The following is a 12,320-nucleotide window of genomic DNA, read 5'->3' as shown; positions in this document are numbered from 1 at the left end:
TGGAAGAGATTCTTCTTCAGGGTCCCCAAAAAGGAAAATCTTGACTTCTAGCCTCAAGAGCTGTGAGAGATTAAATTTCTAATACTCAGTGTATGGTATTTTGTTACCTCATAGGACACTGATACACCTCCCTTCTGCTTGCTTTAGGTTTCGTCTTTCTTTTCCAGTATCTTAGGCAGAAATTTGGATTATTGATTTGAGATCCTTTTTTCTTAATGGAGAAATTCACAGCTGTAAGTTTCTCTCTAAGCACTGCCTTACCTGCATCCCATAAGTTTTGTCTTATCGTGTGTTGTGTCTTCATTTTCATTTATCTCAAAGTATTTCCTAAACTCCTGTTGATTTCTTCTGTGACCCTTTGGTTATTTCGGAGTGTGTTGTTTGATTTCCATGTATTTGTAAATGTCCCCAAATTCTTTCTGTTACTGATTTCTGATTCCATTGTTGTCAGAGATCATACTTTGTGTTACTTCTGTTATTTTAAGTGAACTGAGGTTTGTTTTATGGCCTAGCATGTGGTGAAGCCTAGAGAACATTCATGTGTACCTGAAAAGAATGAATATTATACAGTTGTTGGGAGGAGGGTTCTGTAGATATGTTAGTTGTTCATATTTTCTCTCTTGTGAGTCTGATACCAATATCAGTGTGTGTTTTTTTCCTCCTACACCAAACAATTCTCGGGCACCAGTGGATGTCCTACAATTTAATGCATCTGTGATAGTGTGTATCTGGAGAGAGCATCAGCTGCCATGGGTTAAGGACTCAGTCCTGCAAGACGGGCCCCTTTGTCCTTCCACTTCAGACACCAGTCACAAGTCCGGGTCGTCACCTGTGCTTCTTTGGGTTTCATTTGCTAAGGGGGCCCACAGCTCAGACACATTTATCTACTAGATTAGCGGTGTGTTACAAAAGGGTACAACTCAGGAACTGCAGGAAGACAAAGATGCATTTGGCAAGTTATATGGGAAGGGCCACAGAGCTTCCATGGTCTCTGGTCACGCCATTCTCCCCAAGTCTTCACATGGTCACCAGCCTGGAAAGTCTAGAAAACCAGTCCTCTGGGGTTGTTATGGAGGCATGAATGATTAAATCATTGGCTGTCAGTGGTTGAACTTGATCTCCAGACACTCTATCCTCCCCAGAGTGTTCGGTGGGACTAAATGTTTGAACCCTGGAATCACCTCTTGGTTCCCCTGGCCACCAGCCCCTATCCTTGGGTCTTTTAGAAGTCACCTCTCTAGCTGTGACAAAAGACACCTTTATCATTTTTTCTAGCACTCTGGAAATTCCAAGAGTTTTAGGACCTCTGTGCCAGAAAGGGAATGGAGACCAAATACGTATGTCTTATTATAAGACAACAGTATCACATATTTTCTGCTTGACCTTCTGCCTAGTTTTTTTGTCTGTTATTAACAGTGGAATTGAAGTATCCAGCTGATACTGTTGAATTATCTTTCTTTCCATTTCTGTCAGTTCTTGGTTCATCTGTATTTGTATTCTGTTATCAGAGAGCATATGTTTATGACTTTTCTATCTTCCTGGCAGATTGACTTTTATCATTATAAAAGGTCCCTTTGTTTCTGATAACAGTCTCTGCTTTAAAGTCCATCTTGCTTGGCACTGGGCTTCCCAGGCGGTGCAGTGGTAAAGAACCCACCTGCCCATGCAGGAGACACAAGACACTCGGGTGTGATCCCTGGGTTGGGAAGATCCCCTGGAGAAGGAAATGGCAACCCACTCCAGTATTCTTGCCTGGAGAATCCCATGGACAGAGGAGCCTGGCGCGACTATAGTCCATGGGGTCACAGAGAGTCAGCTGCGGCTGAGCAGGAGCACGAGGGTTAGGCGGCCTCTCACCCGGCACTGGCAGCACACTCCAAGGAGCAGACAAATAAATGGAAGGCTCTTACAGGTGGACGGGTGGGCAGTGAAGGTATCAGCACAAAAAAGGGGAGATTATTTGGGGCTAGGACATCTTTGAGAAAGCAATGGCACCCCACTCTAGTACTCTTGCCTGGAAAATCCCATGGATGGAGGAACCTGGAAGGCTGCAGTCCATGGGGTTGCTGAGGGTCAGACACGACTGAGCGACTTCACTTTCACGTATTGGAGAAGGAAATGGCAACCCACTCCAGTGTTCTTGCCTGGAGAATCCCAGGGACGGGGGAGCCTGGTGGGCTGCCGTCTATGGGGTTGCACAGAGTTGGACACGACTGAAGTGACTTAGCAGCAGCAGGACATCTTTTGAGGGGCAGGGATCTTTTAACTATAAGAATATTTGCTCTAAAATGAGAAGTCTTTTTTTTTTCAACTAGAGTATAATTGTTTTAAAATGTTGTATTAGTTTCTGCTGTACAACAGTGTGAATCAGCTATATGTATACATATATCCTTTCCCTCTTGAGCCTTCTTCCCACCCCCACGCCCACCCGCTCTGGGTTGTCACAGAGCACCGGACTGAGCTCCCTGTGCTATACAGCATCTTCCTACTACCTACCTATTTTACACATGGTCGTATATATCCTTTGGTCCCAGTCTCCCATTCATTCCACCCTTCCCTTCTCCCCCCAGCTTCGTCCACAGGGACATCAGTTCTCTCACTTCACTATCTCTTTGTCTCTGTTTCTGTGCAGGGAACCCCCTCTTTATCTCGCAGGTGACCTCACTAATTTTGATTAGGAAATTTCAGATTGGCTCTTTTATAGGTCACCTTTTTGAGAGGGGTTGAAACTACAATTAAGCCTTGATTTGCAGGAGTTGGGGGCAAATGACTGCATTGGGCACTTGTTATTTCTTTCTAACAGTAGCATCTGAGCTTAGACTGCTGGCTTGGAGGGAAAAGGAATGTGTGAGTGAAAGAGAGAGCCAGCTTTGCATGGGGCACTTTCTGAATGTTGACTGTCTGAAAGTTAGCAGTCGGTGTTTGGTAGCAAGCAAATAAAGTAAGCTGTTTTTAGTACTCTCTGTAATTCATTCAACAAATAGTTACTAAGAAACTTTAAAACAGACGCACTGTTTTTGTGCTGGGAATACAGTGCTGAGTGAAGAAAACAGACAATTCCCACCCTTGTGAAACTTATATCCTAACTAGGGAGACAAGTAAACAAGTCAGTAAAATACATGTCGTTATATCAGGCAGTAGTTGAGTCCTCTGGAGAAAAATAAGTAGGAAAGGACCATAGGAAGTGGGAATGTTTGAAATTGTACCCAAGGGAACTGGGGAAGCCCCTGAGAAGGTGACCTTTGAGCAGGGACATTAGAAGGTGAGGACATGAGTCATCTGGATGCAGACTGTTGGGGTTGGGCTTCCCTGGTAGCTGAGCTGGTAAAGAATCCACCTGCAGTGCAGGAGACCGTGGTTCAATTCCTGGGTCGGGAAGATCCGCTGGAGAAGAGATAAGCTACCCACTCCAGTATTCTTGGGCTTCCCTGGTGGCTCAGCTGGTAAAGAATCAGCCTGCAATGCGGGAGATGTGGGTTCGATCCCTGGGTCGGGAACATCCCCTGGAGGAGGGCATGGCAACCCACTCCAGTATTCTTCCCTGGAGAATCTCATGGACAGAGAAGCCTGGCAGGCCATAGTCCATGGGTTTGCAAAGAGTCAGACACGACTGCGCGACTAAGCACAGCACAGCACGTTTGTAAGCCGGGAGCAGCAGTCAGGGACAAAGGCCCTGGGCAGGAGCCGGCCTTGCTTTGTTCCAGGACCAGCCACATCTCAAGCCACTCTGGTCTTGGCTGAGGAGAGAGGGGTGTGAGGATAAGCTGACGATAAGGATTTTAGGTTTCTCCTTTCTTGTGGGATGCGTGGAAATGCATGGAAACCGCATGCAGGGCTTTTAGGGGTACCTCAAGGGAATGGCAACCCACTCTGTTATTCTTGCCTGGAGAATCCCGTGGACAGAAGAGTCTGGCGGGCTACAGTGTCGCAAAGAGTTGGACATGACTGAAGTAACATAGCATCCTCTGATGTCCCCTTTAAGAAGATTCCTCTGGCGTTTGTTTTGCGAATAGACTTCAGGAGGTAAGAGGAGAGACCAAGAAGGTCCCTACGATTATATTAATAATGCAGGTGAGATGTGCTAGTGGCCTGGGCCGTGTTGTCATGGGGGTGTTGAGAAGTGGCTGGATGCTGGATGTATTTGAGATAGAATCAACAGGATATGTGAGTTTGAAAAGAAGAGATGATTCTCAGCAAGGATGAATCCAAGATTGTTTTTCCTGGGTGAGTGGAAGGAAGAGTTGCCTTTTACTAAGGTGGAAAGGACTGGAAGAAGCAGGGAGGGGGCATGAGAACGAAAAAAAATGTGACCCACAAGAGCAGCAAATTTCAGCGTTATTCAGGGACCATATTGAATTCCGTAGACTAGGAGCCAGTCTCTAGATTGCTCTGAGACACTGTTCCAAAGAGGCAAGGGAGAAGCCAGGGTACATGTATGAATTTTTTGCTGGGAAAAACAAACAAATGGATAATCAAACATAGAAAGATCATGGCATATCACAAAGAACAGACTTTTCAAGTTAATGATTTTAGCGCTTTCCCTTGTCTGAGATGGTGCATGAATCTAGAATTCCCAGGTGGCGCTAATGGTAAAGAATCTGCCTGCCAGTGCAGGAGATGTAAGAGATGCGGGTTCCATCCCTGGGCCAGGAAGATTCCCTGGAGGGGAGGGCATGGCAACTCACCCCAGTGTTCTTGCTCGGAGAATCCCTTGGACAGAGGAGCCTGGAGGGCTATAGTCCATGGGATCACAAAGAACCGGACATGGCTGAAGGGACTTAGCACACAGGGAGTCATTGAAATTTTCCCCTAGGTATGCATCTTAACTAGCTCAGGACCAAAGCACGGAATGTTTCCTGTTTTTCTCCATTCTGAATTCCCGTTAGTATGCTCTCTTGGGAGGCTTTGCAACTGCAGTGGCTGATGGCTTGATCCCTGTTGAACTGGAATGGCAGGTGACATTTTTTTCTGTTTAGACAGCTTAGTTTTAGACAAGTTAATGTTTGAGTGCATATGAAATATCCAACAGGAGAAACTGGTTAAGCTTTTAGGTCCATACGTGTGTAGTTTGGGAGTTACTGGCTACAGGTGGTATTTCTACTGTGCTAAATGAAATCACCAAGTAGTATAGACAGGGAAGGGATCCAAGGTCTGAGCTTGGAGCCACTCCAGCCCTCAGAGGTTTGAGGACTAGTCTCTTAGGAAGAACTCTGCAGAGGAGTCACCAATGGGTAGGAGGAAAACCAGGAGCTGTGGGTACCTGGTGACTGACCTTGGGGACAGTGAGAAAACTTGTTGTTTGGTCGCTCAGTTGTGTCCAGCTCTTTGCAACCCCATGGACTGCAGCACACCAGGCTTCCCTGTTCTTCACTGTCTCCCTGAGTTTGCTCAAACTGATTTCCATTGAGTTGGTGATGCTATCCAACCATCTCATCCTCTGTCGTCCCCTTCTGCTCCTGCCCCAATCTTTCCCAGCATCAAGGTCTTTTCCAAAGAGTCAACTCTTTGCATCAGGTGGCCAAAGGATTGGCTTCAGCATCAGTCTTTCCAATGAATATTCAGGGTTGATTTCCTTTAGCATTGACTGGAGGGAAGGCTCTAATCAGGTGAGTGGGTGGTTGAGATGTTTGCAAGTTCTTTTCTGATCCTTTGTTTTGTGAAGCAGGAGTGGGCTTATCCTTGGGGGTGGAGGGTGCGGGGTGGGATGGAGGTCTGAGAAGAAGCGGGGAGGAGAGAGAGGAGGGGGAAGATCAGGGAGATGGAGCTGGACTGCTGGGGGCACCAAGGCTTCTCCAGGTTAGTGGTCAGGAATCAGAGCATGGCCAGGCAGCCTGGTGTGTTGTATCTCATCCTTTTTCAGCTCCAAGGAGACAGACCTGGAGTCAGTGGGACCTTAGAGGTGAGCAGCGTTGGCCCCAGATAAGGAGGGCAGCCAAGCAAGTTGAAGGTACATGTGACTAACTGTGGAGTTGAAAGGTTGGCTTTGGCTCTTTGATATCATCTCAGTGTTTCTCTTTTGGGCTCCATCCAGTCTCTTTATAGAACTACTGTGATTTTTTTTCACTCTGGGCTGTTCAGCCACATGCAGTTTTGTTGAAGAGCACTCTCTCCAGTGAGCTTTGAGGTGGTGTGTTGTGGGTTTCGTTTCATATCCTGCTCATGTGCTAAGTCCCTTCAGTCATGTCTGACTCTTTGGGACCCCATAGACTCTTCTGTCCGTAGACCACCAGGCTCCTCTGTCCATGGGATTCTCCAGGCAAGAATACTGGAGTGGGTTGCCATGCTCTCCTCCAGGGGATCTTCCTGACCCAGGGATCGAACCTGCATCTCCTGTATTGGCAGGCGGGTTCTTTAGCACCAAGAACTCCCTGGGAAGTCTTGCACATAAGCTAGTATAAAAGTCACGCAGTGCTGTTTCAGTCTGGGAATGGCCAGTTCCCCGGGAGTGGGGGGATGAGGAGCCGACACCTCACCCTTTGCAAGTACTCCTTAGGCACCCCCAGCAGCTCAAGTCGGAGTGTTTCTTTCTACTTGAGTGCCGTCTGCTCTGGTCTTCTCTCCTAACTTGCTAATAAACTCCCGAGGGCAGAAAGTGTCTCTGTCTTCCTTTGCATGAAGCACGTAAATGTGCGGTGCCGACTCACCTTCCTGTGTTCCTGTTTGGCCTCTGCCGTGTATGGGAAACTTCCAGGCCACTGATTCCCAGTGTGCAGCTTAGTGTCAGGTTCTGTCCTGTCCCGTCATGGGATCCCGGCTCCTCTGCCAGCCTTGGGAGGACTGGCCCAGGGTTCTTTCTGAGAAACCTCCCCTGGGTGGAGCTGGTAATCTTGATGAGGGCTGAAATAGGTAAGCCAGATGCACCTCCTCCAAGCGGGGTCCTTTGTCCCAGAGGATCAGGGAAACACGAGCCGCCCATCTGCCTGTGGACCCAGGCCTCTCATAAAAATAGGCTTGTTTGGACACCAAGGGGTTTTCCTTTTTATATAGAAAAAAGATGCATTCTTGAATATAACTAAATTTATTTATTTTTAATTGAAGGGTAATTGCTTTACAATATTGTGTTGATTTCTGCCACACATCTACATGAATCAGCCATCAGTTCAGTTCAGTCAGTACTGGAGTGGGTTGCTGTTTCCTTCTCCAGGAGATCTTCCCAACCCAGGGATGGAACCCGGGTCTCCCGCATTGCAGGCAGACGCTTTACCATCTGAGTCACCAGGGAAGACTCTCAGTCGCTCAGTCAGGTCTGATTCTTTGCGACCCCAAGGACTGCAGCACGCAGTCCAGCTCAGTATTTATTTAACATCTGATGTTTGTTCACCACCTCCTTACATCTGTGGGCAGATGAGACGTGAGGACCTTGCCTTCCAGGAGCTTACATGTTTCCTGGTGTTGAGTGCATGCTTGGCTAAGTACTGATTTAGCTGAGAGCAATTTCAGTTTTGGGAGCAGACTGGTTCCCCAGTAATACCTGCCAGGTCTGTGGTGTTGGCTTCAGTGATACTGGAACTCAGATAAGGGAGAGCCCCAGGCTGGGCAGAGACAACTCCCCTGAGAGGCAGGACTTAAAGGATAAGGAGGATTAGATGGGGAGGGGGGTGGATCAAGGGCTCAGGTGTGAGGAAGGAGGAAGGTACCAGAAAGAGGATTTTGGATTTGATTCTCTAGGCTGGGAGCATGGCTCATGTCCCTGCAGTTTCACCGGTCCCTTAGAATCTCTGGGAATGAGGGTGAATCCAACCATTCCCATCCCCAGAATTGCCCTCCCCCGCCCCGGCTAGTTCCCCCTCCTCTCTGCCAAACTGGAAATGGTGTCATCAGGTCCCCTCTTGTGTCACCTGCTGTGATCTCTTGATGATGGAGCCCGAGGGCCTCCTCTGCTGTTAATCCCACTCTGCTATTCATTTTCTCTGCTCCTTGTAACCCTGTAATCCCTGCCCCTACCTCTGAGTTCTCAAGCCTGCCCAGACTGTTTCTAAATCTCAAAATGTAACCATGTTAGTCCTTTGCTTCAAAACTGGTGTTCTCCACCGTCCACAGGACAAAGTCTAAACTTGCTACCTTTGCAGCCCAATCTGGCCGAGCCTCTTTTTTCTGGCTGTGTTCTAGGTCTGAGTGACCATTTAGGAGAAGGAAAATGATTTTACAGTAAAGTATTTCAGATTTCCCATAGCTCATGGTGCTAACAGGATGGACTATTCAGAAGCACTTGGGACATACAAGGCTGACAACCATTCATAGCTACAGCACAGAAGCAGATCATGGTCCCATATCACCAAGGAAAAGTTCAAGTTAAACTATGAGTAATAACTCATATTTGAAAAAAAAAATAACAGAAAGATAAATGACCTTTGGGGAGAATTTCCACCCAAAATGGTAAAAAAAAAAAAAAAAACTTTTAAAATCTGGTGCTCAAAGAGATAGATGGAAATCCATTTACAGTGCTCAGTAGAAGAAATGTGAAGGGGTGGGCAGGCATATATGGCTCCTGACAGATCCTATCCGGAAACACGGAAGCCACAGATAAGGAAGCAGGATTTGAGCGATCACAGACCCGCCAGGCTCATCTGCACAGACTCCTGTGTGGCTTTGGGGCCCGAGGCCCTTGTTTGCCTTCCTCGTTGGCGCTCTGATTTAAATGGCATTTCTTGGAGGTCCAGTTGGATGCTTTTTCGAGCACATGGGAGATAAGAAGCCAACCCAGACACAGCTGGGAATCGACCGCCTTGAGCATGTTTCAGAAATGGAAGCAAACAAGTAGTTTCTCAGAGGACTAAACGAGAGCAGAAGCAGAGGAAGAATCTCGGTCTGGAGTTCCTGGGGCAGCGATGGCGGTTTTAACGGGGGAGGAGGGGTGATTGTAGGCAACCCATAAAGAGGCAGAGTCCTCAGTGACCTTGAGCCGATGGGGTTGTGTTTCCAAATGCCCTCATGGGATGCCGGCCCCTGTGACCCCCTCTTCCTCTCGAGGGCACATACAGCAGAGGGAGTGGATTAAGCCAGGACCCAGAATTTTACCAAACTGACTTGAATCCATCAGCGTGGACACTCCACACGTACTTGCTGCAGGAGGTGTTGCCAGGATTAGTGGCTGGTGGAGCTGTTCCTCCCATGGGGAATGAGGTTGCCTCCTTCCTGTCTCTGGGCGGGGGGAGTGGGGGGTGAGGGGTGGGAAGGGAAGCAAGGCCGCCCAACAGAGCGGGAGGCCACCCAGATTACCCCACTGTCCCGTATGTCTTTCTTTCTCTTAATCCTCCTGAGGAACGGCGCGTAGCCTGAGACGTCTGAATTGTGTCTTAGTTCCCGACTGTTCTGCCCCATATAAAATACGGATGAACCCTGTTCCCGGTGAGTTCCTGCAGTCAGTTAGTCCAGAAACCAAGCTGTTGGTCCCAGGGAGAACAAAGCTGCAGGAAGCACGGAATTCTCTTACACCTTCTTGAAAATGCAAGTCATGTGGCCTGGAAAATACTTTTCTTCCCTAGTGAGCTGCACCCTTGAGTGGTGGAAGAGGCAGCTGAAGTTATTCCAAGAAAGCGCTCTGAGTTTGGTAATAAAAGGAAGTGATATTTCGCCCCTGCCTCCGGGCCGGACTCCTGGGAGCTCACGGGGCCAAGAGGAAACGGCTGGGTGTAGGGAGATCACTCCCGGCACTGGGCCTCCCTACACGCAGCCCTGGGCGCGCATGGGGCCGTGTGCAAAGATCCCCGGTGCTGAATGCAATGTGATGAGTAAGAGGATGCCAATTGTGTTGAGTGGGGTATTTAAACAAGAGCACATATACATACAGTGGTGTGCAGCCTGCCCGAGTTCCCCGAGGCGTGGCTGGCAGCCGCTCCTGGGCTGGCCCAGGGGCAGAGGGGAACCTGCCCATCTTGACACAGCAGGTGCCTCCCCTCTGCTGGTTAGGAGGATGCTTTTGGAGCATTTTCTCATGACACGATCAAATAGCCCAGAGAAGGTGAACTGCGAGGTAAAGGCGTGAACGCGGCGATGGAGAGAGCTGGGGACGAGACGCCCGGGAACCCCGAGCCATCCTCCCTGGCGACTCTGGGTGACCCACAGGTGACCCTGCTGTCTGTCCACAAACGGTGGTCCTTCAAGAGGAGCCCTGGGACCGGGGGCTCCAGCAGGCCGGTGATTTCAGAGGAGGAATGCCCTCCCCCATCAGAGGAAGGAGAATTTTCACAGAAGGTCTTGAATGGATCGGAAGAGATCAGTTCCAAGCAGGTGAGTGGTGTTGCAGAAGGGCTGACAAGCCAGGAGGGCTTCTTATAAAAGTTCCAGGTTACAGATGGAGGTTTCCTGCTTGTCTTGCATCAGAGGGGCCAGTGGAGTGACTCTGGGGTATGGAGTGAGCCAGGAGCCCAGGGGAACTTTCCAGAGATTAAGTCCACGGTGGATAAATCTTGGGTTTTGTTGCTTCTTACTTTCAGGATATTTTTTAAGCCTCTGTGGTGAACAGGTTTCTCAAAATGCAAATCAGACAAAAATGAATCTTTCTCTTTTTATTTATTTTTAACACGTGTACGTTCTTGTGTTAATCTTCACGTTTCAACCAAATAAGCATTTTGAAAATGTTGCTGCCAGGTGAACCTGCTCTTAAATGAAAGGTTTGTTAACCCAAATGTCAGGTCACATTCAAAATCAGGGCAGTGTAACTAATGTTTTGTAAAAATGGTGCTTCAGTGGTATTTCCAGGTGGTACAGGTGGTCTGTGTGGGGTTCTTTTCATTGCTATGAGTAGATGGGAAAAAAATACTACTACGTAGACATAAAGGGAAGGTTTCATATGTCTTTTGCCCCTTTAGGAGTTATCTTTGTTTCTTCTGGTGTTGTTTAAAAAGTCTGTAAAACTAAAGGAGATATTGTAAGTTGAGATTTTTGAAATGAAAGAGATTTGTGTACATTGAAGATTTATGAACGTCCATTTATGCAGTACACAGTCAACTTTCATATTTCTAGTTGAATGTTATAAGACAGGAAAATATAATTTTTTTTTGTAAAATGCTTAAGAGCTTTTCTTTAAAGTGTTCAGACTACTACTTGACAAAATTCAACCTATGTCTGAGGTATTTGAATCGGAAATAGTCTAATGATTTTTGATGGCCACTTCTAACCTCATATGACTGGGAAAACAACCAGAACCTGACCAGGGAGCCCTTCAGGAGGGCCAGGCTGGAGGCTGTGGCTGCGAGAGTCAGGTGTGGGTCTGCACCCTTACTGGGCTGTGGGATCTGGCAGGTGAGCTTGGACTTCTCCAGCTCCAGATTCCTGGGATGAGAAGTCTTGCCTCCCTGGGTTGTGAAAGCACCTTGTCGAGGACTATATACACTCACAATGGTATTGTCTCTACCAAAATGATCTTCAGTGGATTCCTAACTCTGGAGATGTGTTTGGTGCACTTTGAACGTCCGGTGGAACTGTGTTGGCTAGTTAATGTGTCTGAGCACAGTTGCAGCTTTTTTTTTTTTTTTTCCCTGAAGCTCTAATTATAAAAGTTAACACCTGTTTATTATGCACAGCAAATTTAACATGAAGCAGCGGAATGTAGAAAACCATAAAGACTTGAAAGCAGCTGTATGCTTCAGCCATTTTGCCGCTACACATATGAACATATGTGAGTTTGTGTATGTGTACAAAAGCATTACATACCTTGTATTTTTTATACTTAATATTTTGAGGAAATACAGATATATATATATATATATATAAACATGTATATTTGTTGTTGTTTAGTCGCTAAGTCATGCCTGACTCTTTTGTGACCCCTTGGACTCTAGCCTGCCAGGATCCTCTATCCATGGGACATATTTATAATAATATAATTTGAATTAACTATCCCCAAATGGGGGAAATTTGTAGTAGGTGGTTTATGATGATTAAAAACCAAAGTAAACATCAATTACAGTTGAGTACTCGTTCGCTGTTAACAGTGTATTGACTCAAAGTCTGTCATAAATCAAGCTCTGGATCTACTTGAGGTAACTTATTCAGTACCTGGTGTACTGGAAGGGACTTGTCACCTCATGTCATCGTCGTCCTCTTTTAACAGACAGAAAGCTGAGAGCAAGAGGTTAGATAATCCGCCTGAAGGGTTGAATCCCAGGTCTGTCTGAGGACAGGCCCCTTGCTTTTTTGTTGGGACAGGGAAGTATTAACGTGCTGGGTGAGACAGAGTTTGAAAACCCTATCTTCTTCTGAGTATTGAAGAGCTCTAACAGAGTGAACAAAAAGCTACCATTCGGGCAGCGCATGGTTCACAAAAGATGCAGGTAGCTGCTCTGAAGAAAACATTTCAAAATTGTGTTTGTAGTTAG

The 12,320-nt window shown here is 47.1% G+C and overlaps 1 protein-coding gene across 5 annotated transcripts in view; it reads left to right on the top strand.

Annotated features, from left to right (window-relative positions):
* ATP7B (ATPase copper transporting beta) overlaps positions 1–12,320 on the top strand; it is a 74,543-nt gene that overhangs the window by 13,789 nt on the left and 48,434 nt on the right. The window contains exon 1 of one of the 5 annotated variants that reach the window (XM_061434688.1): positions 9,741–10,230. The exons of 3 other annotated variants lie outside the window; for them this stretch is intronic. In XM_061434688.1, coding sequence (XP_061290672.1) covers positions 9,994–10,230 — 237 coding nt within the window. In that variant the 5' untranslated portion in view covers positions 9,741–9,993. Of the gene's footprint in view, positions 1–9,740; positions 10,231–12,320 lie in introns of those variants that run through there. One more of the 5 variants, XM_061434687.1, reaches the window with a different exon arrangement.

The sequence above is a fragment of the Bos javanicus genome, chromosome 12 (assembly GCF_032452875.1).
Source record: "Bos javanicus breed banteng chromosome 12, ARS-OSU_banteng_1.0, whole genome shotgun sequence".
NCBI classification, from domain to species: Eukaryota; Metazoa; Chordata; class Mammalia; order Artiodactyla; family Bovidae; genus Bos; species Bos javanicus.
Note: the sequence above shows the minus strand (reverse complement) of the source record. Positions and strands in the feature narration are given on the sequence as shown.